This window comes from Primulina tabacum, chromosome 10 (genome assembly GCF_025594145.1).
Source record: "Primulina tabacum isolate GXHZ01 chromosome 10, ASM2559414v2, whole genome shotgun sequence".
Lineage (NCBI taxonomy): Eukaryota > Viridiplantae > Streptophyta > Magnoliopsida > Lamiales > Gesneriaceae > Primulina > Primulina tabacum.
Window position 1 is genome coordinate 1,140,172 of NC_134559.1, and position 22,346 is coordinate 1,162,517.

General features: G+C 34.7%; 1 protein-coding gene across 1 annotated transcript; it reads left to right on the forward strand.

The window, feature by feature from the left end:
* Window positions 1-12: 12 nt before the first annotated feature.
* Window positions 13-2,400, forward strand: LOC142505623 (cyclin-D4-1-like). The gene is made up of 4 exons (XM_075618685.1): window positions 13-443; window positions 1,370-1,571; window positions 1,667-1,755; window positions 1,957-2,400. The coding sequence occupies exons 1-4, from the start codon at window positions 333-335 to the stop codon at window positions 2,074-2,076; spliced, it is 522 nt and encodes a 173-aa protein (XP_075474800.1). The 5' UTR covers window positions 13-332; the 3' UTR covers window positions 2,077-2,400.
* The last annotated feature ends 19,946 nt before the right edge of the window (window positions 2,401-22,346 follow it).

Consider the following 22,346-nt stretch of genomic DNA (forward strand, 5'->3'; position numbering starts at 1 on the left):
AAACCGTTTGTATGTCAATAAAACAGCGAAAAATTACTGACATGCAGAAAAAGGTCCCCTAAAAACCCATCCTTGGTGAGATTGCGTCAACTTCCATTAGCAACAAAAGCACATTCATCAATCATCGAGGGGTGAGTTCCCAATGGCCGATTGCAACAGCTTTGACTGTTCAGAGCCAAACTTGCTCTGTGACGAAGAAAATAGTGGCTTTTGCTCTAAAGGTGACGATGAGTATGATTATCTTTTTAATGAAAAAATTGGGTCAAATGGCGGATCAGAATCAGGGCCGTTGATTCCTTTGCCATGCCCGAGTGCAGGAACACATTGGTTGGATGGCTGAAAGAGAGAGGGAGTTCCTGCTCGGAGATGCGTATCTTGAAAGATTGAGGAGTGGGGAGCTTGTTTTGGGTTTCAGGAAAGAAGCTTTGGATTGGATGTATAAGGTCAGTCAATTCCCTTCTTTATAATTTTGGTTTCTGATCAAATTGAATTTTACGATTGTTCATTTGCTGATTGGGTTTTCGTTTTGATCAGCATTTTTGGGTGCTGCTTGTATTTTTTTTTAATTTCCAATTATTTTTGCCAAAATGGGATCTTTCCCCCACATTTATGGATAATCGTCTAAAATAGATCAGTGTCCGTCATTCATCAGTTTTATTTTCTGATTTTTCTTAATTCATTCAATGGTTTATCGGAGGCGAATCAACCGAAATGTGTTTTTATTAGAAATAAAAATGAACTATGAGTATTTATTTCTGAAAATTTCATTGAATTCTTCTGTCATTTGTGTTTTTCAGGCTTGTGCTTACCATAATTTTGGAGAATTGTGTCTGTATTTGGCTGTGAACTACTTGGATAGGTTTCTATCCGTACATATATAGCATGCCCGTGTGTTCATCGGAAAACGTAAGAACCTATGGGATTTATTTCCCTATAATGACATTTTGTTATTTTAATTGCATTTGAATACCAATGTCTTATATTTTTGTCTGCCGATTTGTTCTCTTTGGCGCGAACAGGGAGGTATAAAAAGTGGACAACTCAGTTAGTAGCTGTAACATGTTTATTACTTGCAGCCAAGATGGAGGAGGTGAATGTCCCTTCTACTCTTGGCATACATACTCACCGAGATGTTGTCATGTATGGCTGCCTATGTGACACAACCATTGAAGTGTGACAACTGCTATAATGATATTTTTGGTTGTCATCGGATATAATTTTTTGGTTATGGAGAACCCAAGTCTCATACTTTTGGATTGCCTTTTCGTATGATTGATTCAATATTTTGACTATTGAGGAAAAGTTGTTGTTTTGAGTTGAGGAGGGTGATTGCTGACTGATGTTTATTGCATATGTATGAATGGCACAGGCGGGGGAGATGGAAGTTGTGTTTCAAGGTAAAACCGTGCAAAGAATGGAGATTGTGGTGCTGGAATACGTGAAGTGGAGGATGAAAGCTTATACACCACGCAACTGCATAGACTATTGCCTTAGAAAGATTAATGATATTGAAATTACACCAGAGCCATTGATCTCCAGATCCGTTGAAATCATTTTAAGCACAATAAAAGGTTTGTTTTCAATTTGTGGTCAATTTAATGCAATATACTACTTCATTCAGAGAATGAAGTCTTGATTCGGTTTGTTGGTTGAGAATTCAAAGCAGGTTTTGATTTCTTGGGATTCAGGCCTTCCGAGATAGTTGAAGCAAGTTGCAGTGAATGTTCCCTGCCTCGTTTCACGGGAATAGAAAAGGTAGGAATTTACGTTGGTCCTTAGTATTTTACCTAGGGCAGGACATTTAATTCCCATGTTTTTTGTCGATATTATGAAATCTATGATTTTAGAACCCGGTCAATTTCAAATAATGCATGGCATAAAAATGAGTTTGATTTTCTGATTGTAACACTGAAAGTTGAGTCATAAGTCGAATACTTGAATTTTCATCGACATTAGGCAGGGCTCGAAGGCATGACAAATAGTAGCGGATCAGGTTTTCAAAGTACTACTGATCATGTGGAGAATTCAGTTGAGTGGAACACCATTGGTACCATCAATCGAAGTGCTTGGAAATGATTTTGCAGGAAAAAGTAGTGAAGTCCTGGAATTGATTCAAGATTTGACATCAAATAGTGGGACTACGGTTCCATCATCAGTGCCCCACAGTCCAATTGAGGTGTTGGACGCCGCGAGCTTGAGCTATAAAAGTGAAAGAACCACAGTTGGCTCATGCCCAAGTTCTTCAAACACGAGTCCCGACAACAAAAAGAGGAAACTTGACCGGACTACATCCAATTCTTTGATTTCCTGAAATTGTACGTAAATTCTACTTTTCTTTTTTCATTCCGTTTTCTGCGTAAATGGTTATAATCGTTTTTTTTAATTATATTTTCTTTTTTAATAATATTGTGCATATGAAATTATGTAGTTTTGTATTTCCAGACTATTTATATTTTTGATAAACTCTAGTTTCTTGGAATTAACCCCAACAAAATTTTCAGATAGATAAAATTCTGTGTATTTTTTTAAAGATAATTTGTGCTTACGATAGACATAATTTTAAATTTTTAATTGTTTGGTAATTATTCACGAGTAAGATAACGGTAAGCACGGTAAGGCGTTGGAATTCAAGCACATTGGCTAAGCTAAGTATTAAAGAATTAATCCAGAAAATATGCTAAACTGACAAAACGTACTTTGTGCATTCTTCTTATCATACACGAAAACAAATTTCACTCATATTTTTGCGAGGCATCTTGTAGGCATTTCACTGCTCCATCATAAATCAAAAACCCCATGTATCAAAATTCATGGTTATCAACAGATATAACCTGATCAATATATTTTTCAGCTTTATTGGCTCTACTCAAGAAAGAATTCACGGCTTTGAGTTGATGATGGGATAACCACGTACCTGTTCAAAAAATATTTGCATCGGAAACTTTTAAATGCCAAGGTAGAAAATATATATACGATAGATTGCAGCCAACAGGTAAACATAAAAGGCGTTTGCATGGTAAATGCTGAAGTATTAACAATTTCTTACGTCCCAATATTCAGAGCTGATACAACATTAAATAATACCATGCAATATCTCCATTCGGTACTGTCACCAGATTTGTATGACAGTGGATTGTCGCTGCAAATGCAAGTTTTGCAGTAGAGACATACAAAAACCCCATGCCTGGACCGGCCGACGTAGATAGCTAGGTAACATGCATATGAACTCGTCAGCAGTTCCTCAGGAACTGTATCAAATGTCTCTCTAAATATCTTCACGTAGCCTCCTTCAGCTAGAACCTTTGTTCCCTGCAGTATTCTTAAAAGCCGTAGGGGCTAGACTAGTCGGGCCGTATAGACGATATCTAGATGATTTTTTTTAAAAAAAACTTAATTATTTAATTTTTTTATCTCCATATTTCTCCAATAATTCCTCTATATTATATTATAGCTCAAAATAAGTGATATATCTTCATTTTTATCTGATAATCATTTTTAAAAAAAATAACAAAATAATGTATATATTACATTACACGTACGGCCGCCCAGATGGATCTAAAAATCGTAGTGGTGGGCGACCGTCGAGCGATTAAACGCGGTTCTAAACAGCATCTTTTAAAACCCTGATTCCCTCTGCTATTCTTCCTAAGGCAGCATCAGCTAGACTAGGGATTGGTTTCACCGAATCGTCGAAAACAGAACCAACAAAGGAAGGAAACAAAATCTAAGCAACCAGTAATCTATATATATACCTATAAAAGTACGATGATGGATAAAGTTTTTGCGTTATGATTTTACTACATTGCCTAAAAACTATGTATTGTTTGTATTAATTGCGCTGGTATTTGGTGAAAAAAGTATATAAAATTTAGTGACAAATTTGGGATATTGAATTTGTGATGTATTGATTATTTATTTAATTGATGCATTTATTTTTTTGAACTCATTAAACACATGAGGATTATAGTACTTTTATTTTTTTAATAGAAAATTGTAAAATAAGAAAGTTTGAAAATAATATTACATAAAAATAGAATATATATTTGATAATAAAAAATACATTATAAAAATAATATTTTCTTCGTACATAATTCTTACAAAAAATATTAAAAGAATAGATTTTTTAATAAAAAAATATATTTTTGATTATAAATATTAGAAGAATATATATTTAACTATTATACTTATAAGAGTGTAAAAAGAATAACAAAGTTTTTCATTGTAAATTTTCTATTATTCCTTGTGTGTTAGATTAATTGCATGAAAATTTTCTACACAATCATTAAATACATGAGGATCATAATAGTGTTTTTATTTTTTTAATTAAAATTACAACATAAGAAACTTTGAAAATAATGTTACATAAAAATTGAATAGATATTTGATAATAAAAATACAGTAGAGAAATAACATTTTCTTCATACAGCATTCTTAGAAAAAATATTAATAGAATAGATTTTTTTATTTAAAAAAAAACATTAAAAATACTAAAAATATATATATTTAACTATTATACTTATAAAAGTAAAAAAAAATAACAAAGTTTTTCATTGTAAATTTTCTACTATCCCCTTAAATTGCGTGTTGTTAGATTAATTGCATGGAATGTTTTTACACAATTTATAGGAAATCTATGCATTAAAAATGAATATATGTTTGATAATAAAAATATATATTTTTTATCTATATACCTACAAAAATGTAGATAATTGGTCATGTTTTTCAATTGTCAAAAGATCAAAATGACCTTCTCATCAATACATATCCAAAGATTCAATAAAAATATATTTGTAAATTTCTAATTGTTGTAAGTGTATAATGAAATATCAAAAAATTTTATTTATTCCACCTAATATATAATTAATTAGTAGCCTAATTATTTCACATAATATATAATTAATAGTCTAACACATGCTAATGAATTATCACTACAATATACATTGATTGTAATAATTTATATCATTTCAAGAATAAAATGTAACTCCTATATTAATTTTCTCAAATAATAATCTTTATACTAACTTTAAATATTTTATCTTTTTAATTTTCTTTCTACATGTTATTTCATGATTTTAATGAAATTTCGTAATTATATTTTAATGTAGTTTCTAATTAAATAATAAATTATAGTATCATAAAAAGATATAAGAAAAAAATAATTATATATGCAATAGTACAATAACATGATAATTATATAATAATATGAAATTTAATACTAATATATTTTATGATTTTTTAACTAAGAATTGAAAAGTAAAGAATTTAAAAAATTATTTAGTAGAATTTATATTAATAATTATGAATTTTAATATACTAATAATATCATAAAATATAAATCTGATAGAAAAATTAAGAGAGTTGGCTATAATATTAAATTTAAATATTTTTGTAGCACTTTTATAAAAATTATATATCAGACAAAGTCTTTTAGTGGAATCCTTCTTACAGAGGAAGAAGGGGTGACATATGAGTGTTTTTCTCCGAACATCCATAAAATTTTCGTGAATTTAATTTTCACAAGATTTTACATTTCAAACTATATCTTGTTTTTTAGATTGTCAACCAGTTGAAAATATCATTAGAAATATTGAACCGTCTTCCACACTTTTCACGTGGTTTATATTTCTAACAATTTAAGAAAATCTTTCAACTGACTAAAAACGATTGAAAACAAATTTTAAAAGCAAATATTTTTTAAAGAGTTTATTCACTCACAGCTAAATTCTTTCTTGATCTTAACAATATACAATCACTAATCACATACAAATACATAATGAAAAATATAAATTATATACTTTTTAAAAAATTGTTAGATCTAAATTTATTGTAGCGATGAAAATAAAAATCAGTAGAAAGGGGAAAATTGTTAGATCTAAATTTATTCTGGCGATGAAAATCAAAACTAGTAGATCACTCGTTAAAACAGTAGATAACTAAAAAGCAGAATCAGTAGCGTAGAAAAGCAAAAGAAGTACCTAAACGGATATAGAATCAGAAGCAGAAGAAAGGACTTTATTAGACTCGACATCTTAACGTTATCAGCTTTAAATGTTACCGTTACCTTTTTCTAGTACAAGTATTAATTGCAGCATTAATCACTGTACGAAGTCATTTAATTCACTTTGCCGATTTTAGTATAAAACATGACTGATTGTTTTATAGCTTTTCTGCAGGAACCTATTTCGGTAACAAAGCTGATTCTATCAGAAGTCAGAAGATAGTTTTTGATTAAAGACGTTGAACTCAGTCACCTATATATATGGAACAAACCCATATAGAAGACAGTGTGAAATATCTCTAAAAATCAATTTGTATTTCACGAAACGAGAAAAACAACGAATCCATGATATCTTCGAGTTCAACATAAAGAAAAGTAGCACATGCTTCATAGCAGATATCTGATCTATTGAGATCATTTTGTGCTACTGTTTCTTACACTCTTCACAATTATTCACTGCACTCATATTTTATTAAGTAGAGTTTGTAATCTGAAAAGAATCTTTTCAGAACTTTGTTGTATCGTATTTTCATTGTGTTGAGTAACTAAGAGTTTCAGTAGGCAAAGGGTAAGCCCTGCTGAAGTGGGTGTGTACAAGAGTTGTACTGTAAAATCCAAAGTCTTTTAGTGATACCTTCTGGAAACAGAAGAAGGGGAGACGTAGAAGACTTTATCTTCGAACTTCCATAAACAACTGCTGTCTACTGATATTACTATTTTTATTCACTCCATCAGATTGTTTCCGCACTTAATATTGTAATCTGTTGGAAGTATTCACGACAAGATAAGCTACTATCCCTAACAGGATTTTAGCACCTTCTTTATCCAAGAAAGAAAAGAAGAAATTGGAGAAGAGTTCATTCACCCCCCCTCTTAACTCTTCCTCGATTTCCAACAATTGGTATCAGGGCAGGTTATTCTTGTCCCTGAAAATACATACAGATGGCACACTTCAGCAAGGTTCTCATGTTCTCGAAAGAAGATTTTGATGATTGGAAGATCCGTATGCAAGCTCACCTTGCAGCGCAGGATGATGACATGTGGTATGTCATCACAGACGGACCATTAAAGATCTTAAAGCCAAATACAGCTATTGCTGTTACTGAAGGTGCACCTCAAATGGTTGAAAAACCACGAAACGAATGGAGTGGCGAAGATATGAAGAAAGTCAATCTTGATAATGTCGCTAAGGACATTCTTTACAAAACTCTTGATAAGAACACATTCAGCAAAATCAAGATGCGTTCTACTGCTAAAGAGATCTGGGAAAAGCTCATTCAGATATGTGAAGAAAATGAGCAAACAAAAGAAAATAAACTGTCTAGTAGCAATGAAGAAGTTTGAAAATTTAAAGATGAAGGCTGGTGAAACTCTAAATGAGTTTGATGAACGTTTTAGTAGCCTAGTCAATGAGCTAGCAGCTCTGGACAACGAGCACGACAATCGAGAAATAGCGCTCAAAGTAATGAGAGCATTACTGTGAGACCCCGAAAATAAAATAGCTTTGATGACATTTTGGTAAATAAGTTGAAAAATATTCAATTTATTTTGATGACATTTTCGTAAATAAGTTGAAAAATAATGAATTAATTTTAAGGGCAAAATGGTAATTATGTTATGGATTTTAACATAATTGTCCGAATATTAGCCCAAATGATTTGAGATTTGAATATAACGTAGAAAACTCAAAGATATAGAAGTTTCATGTTTTAAGTTTTGAAAATTTTGATCGTTTGACTGATCCAAAGGGATGTAGCGATGTTAAAATGTTAAATAATATATATATTATATTATATTAAATTAATATTATTTTATTAATATAATATAATATAATATAATATTTAAAATTTAAAAAAAAGATAAAGATAAACCAACTTACGTGAATGAAAAATTCATTCACAGAGAGTTGATGAAAAAGTGATCGAGAGAGATAAAGGTGAGAAGAGGGTTTTTGAATTTTCTTTTCGATCGTGCGATTTATCGGTTTATCCAATCGACGAACCGACTTCAGTTCTGGGATTGTTGACACAAGGTCTTCAATTTGAGGTATAAATTTTATAGTTTTGGTGATGTTTGAAATTCGTCGATTTTTGGAATAAATCCGATAAATTGTTAAATCATACTGGAATTGAAGATTGTTGAATAGTGTGTGATTTTAACGAAGAAGAGCTGATTATAGTGATGTTATTTTGAATTATTCTCAATTTATTATAATTAGAGAATTTTAATCATTTGACTGAGATTGAAGAATTATTTGTCGGTTATATATGCGGTAGAATAACTGACAAGAAACTAAGTTTTGAAGTCGGAATTGAATTATGATATGATTTTGATTTGATATGAATTTTTGGAGTTTCAAATGATATTTGAAACTCATATTAATGATTTTGGATTATGTTATTGATTGGAATGAGTATGTTATTAAAGTAGATAAATTATTATACCGATATCTTCAGGCTACATCAACTGGAACGAAGAATTGAGGTATGTTGCGACCGGGTAACATACGACATGTATCTGTATTATATGATATATGCCGGATTGATTTGATTGATTGGAATGAGAATACATGTCTATATGCCTTATTTGTTGATTGATGTGGCATACATGACATTGAGATTGAGATATCGATGTATAAAATAAATGTTTTGTTAACACACATCTTTTGATGCATACATCGATACATGACATGCACGTTGAGCTATGATCCTTGGATACCCTGATATGATTTGATTGGATTATGGGGTTTGTGAACACAATGCTATGTTTGGTATTACATGACCCTTAAAACATAGACATTTGTGGCCCCGACGATTGATATGAGATTTGGGATTTGATGGCGCTTCGTCAACGCTATCATACGAGTATCCCTTATTGAGGCCGGTGTGCCAGCTCGAGCATTGATTTGATAGCGATTCGTTTGATTCTGACATGTGCTCAGTGGATGGGCATTTGACCCGATACCTCCACGACATACATGCATTGCATACCATATATCATTGTTTAGATACTTGTGGTATATATGATGGTTGTTCCATACGGAGCTTTGCTCACCCCCAAGGGGGGTTGTTGTTGTCTTTGTGTGTGGACAATGGCAGGTACTCCAGGATATCAGGAGACCGGAGTGGGTACTTCTGGAGGGAGTCACAGTTGAGTTGAGGTTTATGTTTTGTTCCCAGTATATATGTATATGTATTTATATACCGGGGCATGTCCCGAGAATATGAGTTGTTTGTATATGATTGGTTATGATTTCGTGTGGGCATGTTTATGATGTGAGATTAAATACTATTTTTAGTATTAAATTATAGAAGAAATATTTCGGGCTCATTGTAAAGAAATTTTAAACTCGTTTTCCGCTGTATTTATTTAACCCTAATCAAAGTGCATTGTAATAACGATTAGGAGCTAAGGGCCCCACAATTACCCAGAGAATGGGACGTAAAAACAATGGCTATGAGAGTCTCTAAAGATCTAAACAAGTTGGAATTACATGACTTGTTTGCTGACTTAAAAGCCTACGAGTTTGAACTAGAAGTAAGAGGTGGAGAAGAGTCCTCAACAAATCTGCCAACCAAGGCCCTTGCTGCTACTACTGCTATTACTTCTACTGCTGCTGCTGCAGCCATTCCACAAGCAGTACCTGTTACCCTTACTTAAAGTACTTCTGAAAAGACTGCTGAAAAAATCAGCAATGAAGCTATGTCCTTATTTGTGAAAAAGTTCTCTAGATTCATGAGAAAGAATCATCGAGCCTACCAAAACCCTAATCGCAACTTCAAAAAAGATTCACCATCTGGTGATATGGCATGCTTCAACTGTGGAAAGATTGGTCACTTTATTGCTGACTGTCCAAAGCCCAAGAAAGATGACCAGAAGAAGAAAGAGTACAAAAGGAATGACAAAAAGATCAGAAAAGACCGCAAAGCAATGATTGCTGAAGAAAGCAAATCTAAATGGGCGGATTCCAGCTCTGATCAGAAAGTCATTCTAGTGAAAGTGATGCAGAAGAGATTAAATGTCTTATAGCAGATGTTGAATCAAACTCAACATCTGAAGAGGTATTCGACTTCGACTCTGACGAATTTACACGAACTGATTTAATTAAGGCATTACATGACATGGTAAGTGAGTACTCAAGACTTTCTCAATCATTCGAGGAAGTTAAGATTGAAAATCTAAACTTAAGAAATCAAGTCAGTAAGGTCACTTGCTTGCAAGAGAATAGCTGCGATGATTTGAAAGTGGAGATGAGTAAGTTGAAAACCGAGAATGAGAAAGTAAAAGCAGATTACCAGACAATGAAATCTGACAATCAGAAGCTGTCTGTTCTGGTAAATGCTTGGAATAAGTCTTCTATTTCATTGGAAAAGATGCAAGAATTGCAGAAGCAATCTGGAGATAGAAGTGGTCTCGGATTCAGCAATGATGAAAGCACTTCTGAAATAAGTACTCAGCTAGAACTGGATACCAACAAAACAAAATACACTCGATTTATTAAATCCAGTGTGGTATATGAACCAGAAGTACCGACTGTTCAAGTTGAAAGAAATATAAATCAGATGAACAGAAGAAAGAATTATGGTCTTGGTTATATTGAACCTAAGGGAAAAGTTGACCAAAGTTCTGGATCCAGTAGAGGATTCAACTCAGGAAGACAACCCCCCATGAAGGTTAAAAACTACCAGTACTATAATTCTAGACCTGTTCAGAAGAGATACAGGCTAGACAATAGGAACAGAAGGGAAGAACAACATTCTGAGATGCATAGAAATAATAGACCCTCTACTGCACACACCTCCTTGGATATCCGAAGTACAAAATCACCAAAAATTGTACAAATGTGGGTTCCTAAGGGACTAATAAGGTTGGACCCAAGTAGATTGGGTACCAGATACTAAAATTTGTGTTTGCAGGAACAGGAAAAGAAAGATAAAGTAAGCAGCTCCACATGGTATTCGGACAGTGGATGTTCCAGACACATGACTGGACGGAAAAATCTACTTTCAGAAGTAATAAGTTGTACTGGACCAAAATAACATTTGGGGATAACTCAAAAGGTAAAACCGTGGGTAAGGGTAAGATTATCCATGGTAACATAACTATCAATGACGTACTACTGGTTGAGAATCTCTGTTATAATTTAATCGGCATTAGTCAACTGTGTGATAATGGTTATTCTGTAATTTTTCAGAAGCACACATGCATAGTTAAAGATTCTGTTGAGTCTACTGTATTAACTGGAAAGATAGAGGGCAACACCTACAGAGTTTCTTGGAAATTAGATCATGTTAATGCTCCTACATGTTTAGTTGCCTCTCTTAGTGAGAAACATTGGCTCTGGCACAAGAGATTGAATCATCTGAATTTCAAATCTATCAACAATCTCAAAAAGCATAATATAGTCGACGGCTTACCTGATATTAATTTTGTTAAGAATCATGTTTGTTCTGCTTGTCAGCTTGGGAAACAGATAAGATCCAGCTTCAAGAACAAAGGCAGCAAATCGACTTCAAGATGTTTGGAATTGCTGCACATGGACTTATTTGGTCCAATCCCTATCATGAGCTTAGGGGGAATGAAATATACCCTTGTTGTTATTGATGATTTTTCTAGATTTACTTGGGTAATATTTCTTGCTGGAAAAGATCAAACCAGTAGCCTCCTGATCAAGCTTCTGAAAAAGATTCAAAATGAAAAATCCTCTTCTATAATTAAAATCAGAAGTGATCGGGGTACTGAGTTCACTAACAGAATTCTTGAGTTGTACTTAGATGAACATGTGATTCATCATGAATATTCAGCTGCCAGAACGCCTCAACAAAACAGAGTAGCTGAGAGGAGAAACAGAACCCTCAAGGAAGCTGCTAGAGCAATGCTAGCAGATGCAGACATTTCTCAGCGCTTCTGGGCAGAAGCAATCAACACTGCATGCTATACGCAAAACAGAACAATGATCAACAAAAGGCATAACCAGACTCCTTATGAGATATGGAAAGGGAGTAAGCCTAATATATCTTATTTTCATGTTTTCGGCTGCAAATGCTTTGTGCTCAATAATGGCAAAAACTATTTAACTGCATTTGAATCAAAATCAGATGCTGGACTTTTCCTTGGTTACTCTGCTGTGAGCAAAGCCTTCAGAATCTTCAATAATAGAACTCTTACTGTTGAAGAATCGATTCATGTTGTCTTTGACGAGGACAGCAGTGCTCCTGAAATATCTAATATGTCAAATTTGAGTAACATGTTAGACAAAATTCACTTGGAACTGGATAGTAAAGATGATACAGAAGCTAGTATAAAAGATGTTCAAAATCCAGAACCAGACATTCCATTAGCAGAACCAGAAGTACAAATATTAGACATACCAGTACCAGCAGCTGATAATCCAGAAACTGCTACTGGTTCAGATGAGATCAATCCAAATATATCAAATCAGGAAGAAATTCCTTTAAACCCTTTTATTTGGAGAAAATCTCATCCTCCCTCTTTGGTTATTGAAAATCCAGCAGCGCCTTTGAGAACCAGAAGGCAAATGATTAATGAATATATGCACGCTGCTTTCATTTCTCAGGATGAACCAAAGAAAATTGAAGAAGCCCTTCTGGATCCTAGTTGGATTGAAGCTATGCAAGAAGAGCTGAATCAATTCAAAAGAAACGAAGTTTGGTTTCTAGTACCTAGACCATCTCACCAAGCTGTCATTGGAACCCGGTGGGTATTCAGAAACAAACTAAATGAAGAAGGCACAGTGATCAGAAATAAAGCAAGACTGGTGGCTCAAGGCTTTAGACAAGAAGAATGAATAGACTATGATGAAACCTACGCACCAGTAGCAAGGCTTGAAGCTATTAGAATATTTTTGGCCTTTGCTGCTTTCAAAAATTTCAAAGTCTATCAAATGAACGTGAAGAGTGCTTTTCTAAATGGTCTACTACAAGAAGAGGTCTACGTCGAACAACCTCCAGGTTTTATTGATCATTTCTTACCTCATCATGTATTCAAATTACATAAAGCCTTGTATGGTCTAAAACAGACACCTAGAGCATGGTATGATACTATATCACAATTTCTTGTCAATCATGATTTTACAATTGGGACAATAGACAAAACTCTGTTCACTCTAATCAAGAATAAACATATCCTATTAGTACAGATTTACGTTGATGATATTATTTTTGGGTCAACTAACCCCAAACTATGTGCAAAGTTTGCTAAGTTGATGCAGGATCAATTCGAAAGGAGCATGATGGGAGAATTAACATTCTTCCTAGGATTACAGATCAAACAACTTGATACTGGAATTTTCATAAATCAAGCCAAGTATACTAAGGAGCTTCTGAAAAAGTTTGGTATGGAAGCATGCTCTGCTGCTTCCACTCCAATGAGCTCATCTATCAAACTTGATAAAGATGAAAGTGGAATTCCAGTAGAGGTAACTCAGTATCGTGGTCTTATTGGCTCATTGTTATATCTTACTGTCAGTAGACCAGATATTATTTTTGCTTTTTGTATTAGTGCGAGATTTCAATCTAACCCTAAACAGTCTCATTATATTGCTGCTAAACGTATTTTGAAGTACTTGAAAGGAACTCAAAATGTCGGTTTATGGTATCCTAATGATTCATCGTTCAATCTTATTGGATATTCAGATGCTGATTATTCAGGTTGCAAATTAGACAGGAAAAGCACAAGTGGTTTCTGTCAATTCCTTGGTGATAGGCTGATCTCCTGGTTTAGTAAAAAGCAGACTTCTATAGCCACATCTACTGCAGAAGCAGAATATCTGGCTGCTGGAAGCTGCTGTTCTCAAATACTATGGATACAACAACAATTAAAAGACTACGGAATTCAGGCCTCCGAATCACCTATCTTCTGTGACAATACCAGTGCTATTGCAATTACACAAAATCCAGTACTTCATTCCAGAACGAAGCACATAGATATCAGACATCATTTCATCAGAGATCACGTGCAGAAGAAGGACATTCGTCTGGAATATGTCTCTACTGATCAACAAACAGCAGACATCTTTACGAAACCTCTGCCTGAGAATAAGTTTTCTTATTTTCGAAATACACTTGGATTGATAGACTTAAATTAATTGTTTGTTATCTTCATTCCATTGATATATTGTGACTTAATCTTCCTTTGTGTTTGTTTAGTTTTAGTTTGCAGAAAATAAAAGCTGAGCGAAAGAGACAATCAGTAAACAAAATATAAAAACTTCATTAATGATAGAAGCGGGGGCGTACAATCTTTATTTTCTTTTTAACGTACTCTCTCCAGATTGCCAACCAGGTGGTCATCTCTCCGGTGGAGGTACGCAGAAACTCCTCTGAAAAAGCAATCTTTTTCAGAGTCCTCTGCTCTTTTAAGAGCATGAGGAGGTAGACGCCATCTTCAGAGAAGACGTCTGCGCTATCAACACTATGGAGACGTCGATAATACTTCTCCATTGCTGACAGCTCCTTGGAAGAAGACACCAGCCCACCTTCAAAGGCGGACTGAAGCTATCACTTCCTTCATGAACTCCTCAGCCAAATCAGGACTATTCTTTCCTGCCATATTCTTTTTGTTTAAAAGTGACTATATGGCTAACCTCTATGCATGTATTTATAGATGGCAAACCAGGTACCAAAGATCGAGGTAATCATGACTGCAGTAAAGAATGTGAAGCGTTCTGTGTCAAGCTATCGACGGTTCATTTACCAAGAATTATCATTTAATAATTGCATTAATTTAGGGGGAACTTTATTCTGATTATACTTGATTTTATGTCAGATGCAGAAGGCGATTTGTCTTTTTGATACAACAAGGCATTCTTTATCATCCAGTAGAAGCTATCATAAGACGACAAACTCCCTTCTGAATCTCTTTTATCATTTATCAGTTATATATATTATTCAGTTGATATTGAGTTATTTGCAGAAAAATAAAGAAACACCAAGTACTTCAACTGAAATTTTATTAAGGAACCATTTCAGTACATTAAACGATGAAGAAGTGGAAAAGTCTCAAGTCAACCGAAACGTCTTCTGATTTACCAGACTAAGCTTCTCTTACTCAAACTATTTTATTATTCAATGAAAGCAGTAGATAAACAATGTCAAAATATTCTTTAACCAGAAGCTTTACATTGAGTTTGTCTACTACATTTGTTGATATCAGCAGCTTGAAGTACTTTCCTTGTTGCAAAGTACTTTAGCAAGAAAAGGATGGTCTTCTCCGAAACGATTCCAGCAAGCTTGGGTCTTGTAAGACTCTGGCAAGCTTGGGTCTTGTCAGCACAAATGTATTAGAAAAAGATGTCTTCAAACATCTGCTTACGAGAGACTGAAAATTGTCTTTGGAATTCCTCTGCTGATTCTGACTCTGGAGAAGACTCCGAGATATCATTTGCACCTATCATGTGTATTGGTTTGATAAAAGAACTCTTGAATGGATTAGTTTGTAAACTTGCAGGCACTTATATAGAGTCTCAGGAAGCTGAAGAGACGGCAATTTGGTTACACGAATACCAAGATTCATCCCTCTTATCCTCAGATATCACATCTCTGCATTTATTGGTTGCATTTATCGAGGAGGAACAGTCTTTTAGTCAGACTAAGATTTTCGTATCTTTTTCCGAAAACAGATAGAATGTCTGTCCTTTTGATAAAACAACAATTCTACTGGTTTTATCAAAGTGTTCAATTATTTCAGTACTTTAAAACTTCCAGTAGACGTTATCATAAAACGACAACTTCTCTTCTGATTATTTCAAAAGTAACCGCTTGGACAGCCCGCTCTTATCACAAAATTTCAAAATTTAAAATCATTGGTCTATCTGACACGTTTTGAATTTTTTAACTCAATCGTAAACATATTGACACGTGTCATTGTGTTTACAATGACGGCTGTAAATTTTCTTTTGAATATTAACTGCCTTTGTTTCTTCTATTCATTTTTTTTTACGTTTCCAGAATCTTATCCTCTAACTACTGTTTTCTTTTGAAATCGTGCTTACTCAATCTCTTTGAAGTTACTTTCTTTCAAGGAAACAAATGGCCGGAGCTTACACCCTGAATGCTTACCAGGTTAACTTCTCCTCTGTCCTTACCATCAAGGATGAGAATCTTCTGAAGATGTTTCAAGCCCTAGAGAAATCAGGACTCCGAAAATTCTTGGAAGCACCTGCTACGATATACAAAACTGCTCTTCTGGATTTCTATACTAGGGCAACTATTCAAGAAGGAAAGATCATTCACTCTCAATGAGACGCATCCATCTCCATTGATGCAGCACTATTGGGATCAACCTTCTTCCTCCCATGTTCAGGTATTTCTGAACTCTCCGATATTTCTAAGCAAGAGATGTCTACTGCTCTCAGCACCTTCTCAGCTTCTGGAGAAGAATTTTCTCCATCTTGCTTCAAGAAGCTTCTCAAAATAGAGTATCAAGTGCTTGCTGACATTGTGGCAAAGGCCTTATTGGTCAAAGCTGGCACGTTTGATAAACTGACTAAGGAGAAAGTCCAAGTGATGGTTGCCATCACTTCAGGAATTAAAATGGATTGGAGTCATTTCTTATTTCGAATAATGAAAGATATGGTTACAAGGAAAAGTTCTGGATTTGCTGTTCAGATCAGCACAATGCTAAAAGATGCTGGTTTTGCCCTCACTTCTGAATCAGACGCATCATATGTCACTATGACAGACGCTGCCAACGTGCTTGCTCTTCGAACTAAGCCAACTGTGGCTGAGTTTATTTCTATGAAAAAGGAAGAAGACGATGCTCAAACTAAGGCTGTGGCACTTCAGAAGAAAGATAAAAGAAAGAGAGTGGTCATCTCTACTGATTCTGACAAAACAGTATCCGAGGAGTCTGCTGCTCCTACCAAACCCTCTCAGCCACCCACTCCCCTCAAAAAGAAAGCTCGAACAGTTCTTCGTATCAAGAAGACAACAGCCCTCTCTGATCTGGAAACTGTTCCTTTGAGGCAAGTGTTCCCAAAAGATGTTCCCTATGCTCGACCAACTGTCTCTGCCTCTACACCAACCATTACTGTTGTTATTCCAACAACATCTACTACGTCAACTTTTAGACCCGTGTCTGGAATTGTCTTTCGAGAATCTACTACAGGGTCTTCTGCGTTTCGACCAGTGCCGACTGTATCTATTTCAGAAAAGGGAAAAGAGAAACTTGTGGAACTATCAAATTTTCAAACTAACCAATCATCTGTCTCGACTGGTGTTGATCTTCATCTCGAAGAAATCAAAAATTTTGCAAATGAGGAAATGGAGTTCTTTGATGAATGGCACAAGGTCAGGGTATTTCATCCCCTCACCTTTTTCAAAACTAAGGGTTCGTTTGGACGACTAGTAAGGCATGAGTTAAAGGTCTTTGATCTTGCAAAGACTGTGAATGTGATTGAAGCGATGTGCCGTCGGAGCTTCATTGTTGAGTAGATTAAACGAAACAAACTGGACTCAATCTTAAAGACTCTTCAGTCCAATTTTGATGCCTTAATCCCAACTGCTGCTCTTGATCAAGAAGTGATCCTTGTCCTGACAGAACGTCTGAGAATAATAGATGAGCAACTCAGTGCTCAAGAACAAAAGTTTGGAGAAACTGGACCGTATTCAATAAGCCTTATTCCGGATCTTGCTCAGATTCGGTCAGTTGAGGAACAATCTATAGCTATTCCAGAAGCTATAATTTCCAGTACTCCTGCATTTTCCAAGATGCCTATTCCGTCCTCTTCACTTGTATCTGTTCGTGAATTGGCTTCAGTAGAGGAAGTCATTCAATCTATCACTCGGGACTCCCCTGTGGTATCGGATACCGTTCCAGCTGATGATTCCGGCCACCCAACAGTCCAACCAGCAGAACCAACTCAGGAAGATTCGCATGCTGACCAGTCTCCTTCCTTGCCGAATTTGGCGATTTTCTCTACTGAACATCAAGAGGAGATGGTCCTGATTTTGAATGATTCGATTCAACCCGATCAACAATTGAACGCCATGGCAGTAGTTCAACCAGCAGAAAACACACTTCCTACACCTTCTACTGTTTTTGAACCTGCTGATGTTGAACTCGTGGCTGCTGAACAATCTGCTGGTCAGGAAGGCCTCACTACTGCATTATCTACTGCTCTCGTTCCCACCTTTTCTGCTCAAGCAGAAGCTCAACCCTCTACTGCTTTTGCTTTATCCACAATTGCCCAAACTGCTCGTGATGATCGAATTGAAGAAATGAGGCGTCGTATGCGTAAGAACTCCGTCACCAGAACCATTCGATATCGAACATGAGATATATATTTTACAGAAAATTCTCAACAATCTCTCTGATATAGTTCGGAAGCTATCTCATGAATATGCTGCAGAAGTCAGTGGTTCTAAGTTCTTTCAAGACCGCATTACAAGAGAAATCTTCAACACGGCAGAATCTATGAGCAGGATGCATGCTGAAACCATTGCCTTCAGACAAACAATTTCCAAAGGATACGATACCTTAGTGCTTGGTCAGAATGATATTTTGCAATGTCTCACTGATCATGATGCACTTATCTGCTCGTTCTGTAACACCATGGAATCTTTGGATACCAAGATTGATTCCCAATCTCAATCTCTCACTACTCTTCATGACCGAGTTTCTACTCAGGTTCCTTATCTTGAAATTGTTACAAATGAGCTTCAAAATTTGTCTGGACGCATGGATGACTTAATTGCTCGGGTCATTGCCAATGATGCCAAAAAGGGGGAAGAAAACAAAGAGAAAGAGTTCTAATAGAAGAAGAACGAAGGAGAAACAGAGATAACGCAGAATCCTCAGTCAGACAAAGAGACCAAGATGACCAGAATGAAGAAATCATTTACAGGGATATTGAAACCAATACTTAAAATTCGTGTTAAAACTCTTACTGCTTTCTTATATTTATGTTTTGCATTTATCTTATCTTTATTGTTGTTCTAACATTATCTAGGTTTTGGCATAACCACAAAGGGGGAAATTGTTAGATCTAAATTTATTGTGGCGATGAAAATCAAAACCAGTAAATCACTCGTTAAAACAGTAGATAACTAAAAAGCAGAATCAGTAGTGTAGAAAAGCAGAAGAAGTACCTAAATGGATATAGAATCAGAAGCAGAAGAAAGGACTTTATTAGACTCGACATCTTAACGTTATCAGCTTTAAATGTTACCGTTACCTTTTTCTAGTACAAGTATTAATTGCAGCATTAATCACTGTACGAAGTCATTTAATTCACTTTGCCGATTTTAGTATAAAACAGGACTGATTGTTTTATAGCTTTTCTGCAGGAACCTATTTCGGTAACAAAGCTGATTCTATCAGAAGTCAAAAGACAGTTTCTGATTAAAGACGTTGAACTCAGTCACCTATATATATGGAACAAACCCATATAGAAGACAGTGTGAAATATCTTTAAAAATCAATCTGTATTTCACGAAACGAGAAAAACCACGAATCCTTGATATCTTCGAGTTCAACATAAAGAAAAGTAGCTCACGCTTCATAACAGATATCTGATCTATTGAGATCATTTTGTGCTACTGTTTCTTACACTCTTCACAATTATTCACTGCACTCATATTTTATTAAGAAGAGTTTGTAATCTGAAAAGAGTCTTTTCAGAACTTTGTTGTATCGTATTTTCACTGTGTTGAGTAACTAAGAGTTTCAGTAGGCAAAGGGTAAGCCCTGCTGAAGTGGGTGTGTACAAGAGTTGTACTGTAAAATCCAAAGTCTTTTAGTGATACATTCTGGAAACAGAAGAAGGGGAGACGTAGAAGACTTTATCTTCGAACTTCCATTAAAAACTGCTGTCTACTGATATTACTATTTTTATTCACTCCATCAGATTGTTTCCGCACTTAATATTGTAATCTGTTGGAAGTATTCACGACAAGATAAGCTACTATCCCTAACAGGATTTTAGCACCTTCTTTATCCAAGAAATAAAAGAAGAAATTGGAGAAGAGTTCATTTACCCCCCCTTCTAAACTCTTCCTCGATCCCCAACAAAAATTATTCATTAACTAATGTATATAAAAATTAATTTATCTATGATATATAATTCTAAAGCAAAAGATAAAAAAGTTCGATATGAGGTAAAATAATATTTAAATTGAATATTATGGGTTATATTTTATTATCAATATTATTATTTCATTAGTTTTGATAATATTTTGATGAGTTAGTCACAAATATTTTAAATTGATAATTATTTGTCCTTAGTGTGCTTCACTTATATAAATTATGATTTATGCATTTATAAAATTCATAATTTGGTTGATTTTTATGTTATTATACCTTATACGTGGTTCTTAGATATATATTTTTTTCAAAATTTGTTTCAGTTCAATTTGTTCTATATACTATGCTCATTATAATTTATTATATAACATAAAATCAACGGCTTAAATTTTAATTTGAGAAATAATTTTGAAAGTACGATATATAAGTTCTTAATTATTTATTCGTCTAATATGACAAAAGACTAAACTAATATAAATAAAAAAATGATTCAAATTATTTTTTAAAATAATCAAATTTTAATTTTTACTAAATAGTTAATATTTACGTGTATCGTACGTGTTTCTTGCTAGTTGAACAGAAAAGAAGGGAAAGAATGGAGAGAGGGTGGCCTTGTACTTTTATTATTATTATCCAAAAGGAGTAAAGAAAAAACTATGTTACACGACAATTATCCAATAAGCAACCACAGTGGAGTGAGATTATATTTCCCAAGAAACAAAATGGAGACAAGTGGGTCGCTTAAAAGATTATCTAAGGGATATTGTCGGTAAAATAATTAACAAAGGTGAGGACATACATAATAAATGCATGCAGCAAAGAATTCAACAAAATGCAGCGGAGAATTCTTATATGGTTTGCTTTATTGAAAAATGGAGAGAACGCGTTTTCTGAAAACGCGTTCCACATTGATCAGCTTCACTCCTTCATTCTGAAATCATATCTTCTTCGAGTTTTCTCTCATCCTATTGGTTCTATAATATTTGTGAGATGTTTTGTTCTCTTGTATTAAGAGAGTGTGGTTCTATTTGAAAAACACAATGAGTGAGTTGTACACCATAAAATATTATAGTGGAATTCTTTTCATCTTGTCTGTGGCTTGTACCCTAATAATTTTTAAGGGTTTTCCACGTAAATCTCGGTGTCCAGTTTATTCTTTATTTTCGGGTTTTATTATCCCAAATTACCGCACGTGGGACTAACAAGTGGTATCAGAGCCTTAGTTTAAAATTTCTTAAAATTCTGAGTATGCTCTGTGGTTGTAGCCTAGACTGATCTTCTACATCAGAAAAGATTTTTTGAGATTTTTTTATTAAGGCAGGATTATTTTGTTCAGTCTACTAAATTGTTGTAGACATAATGGCGGGCAGGTACGAGATATCAAAGTTCAACATAAGCAATTTTATGCTGTGGAAAATAAAGATACAAGCAGTTTTAAGAAAGGAGAATTTCTTGGCGGCTATTGGAGATAGACCGGTGGAAATTACGGACGATGAAAAGTGTAATAAGATGAATGATAATGATGTTGTCAATTTATACTTGGCTATAGTAGACGAAGTACTGTCAAGTATCTCTGAGATAAAAACAGCCAAAGTTATCTGGGATACTCTGAAAAAGATGTACGAGGTCAAGTCGGTACACAACATGATTTTCCTAAAGAGAAGGCTTTATACTCTTCGGATGGCGGAATCCTCATCGATGACCGACCATATCAACACACTAAATACTCTATTTGCCCAAATCACTTCCATGAGGCATAAAATAGGGGAAAATGAACGTGCGGAGCTTCTACTTCAAAGTCTACCAGATTCATATGATCAACTTATCATCAACATAACCAACAATATTCTTATGGGCTTTCTAAGATTCGACGATGTCTTAACTACGGTGGAGAAGAAAGCCGGCACAAGAATAAGGAAGATATGTTGGTAACATTGAAGCAGACAGAATCTATACCGATGATAAGAGGAAGATTTATGGATCGTGACTCCAGTGGGAGTCAAAGACGAGATAGATCAAAGTCGAGAAATAAGAAGAAAAATATTACTGCTTTAAATGTGGCGGTAAAAGGGCACTTCAAGAAAGAGTGTACGAGTATCGAGAAAAGTTCTCAAGGAAATGTTGTCAGTACTTCAGACGGTGGTGAAATATTATTCAACGAAGCAGCAACTATTGCAGAATGCATGAACAAATTTTGTGACACATGGATTATGGATTCAGGAGCGACGTGGCACATGATGTCTTGGAGAGAATGGTTTGATCGTTATGAACCCGTCTCAGGAGGATCTGTACTCATGAGAAATGA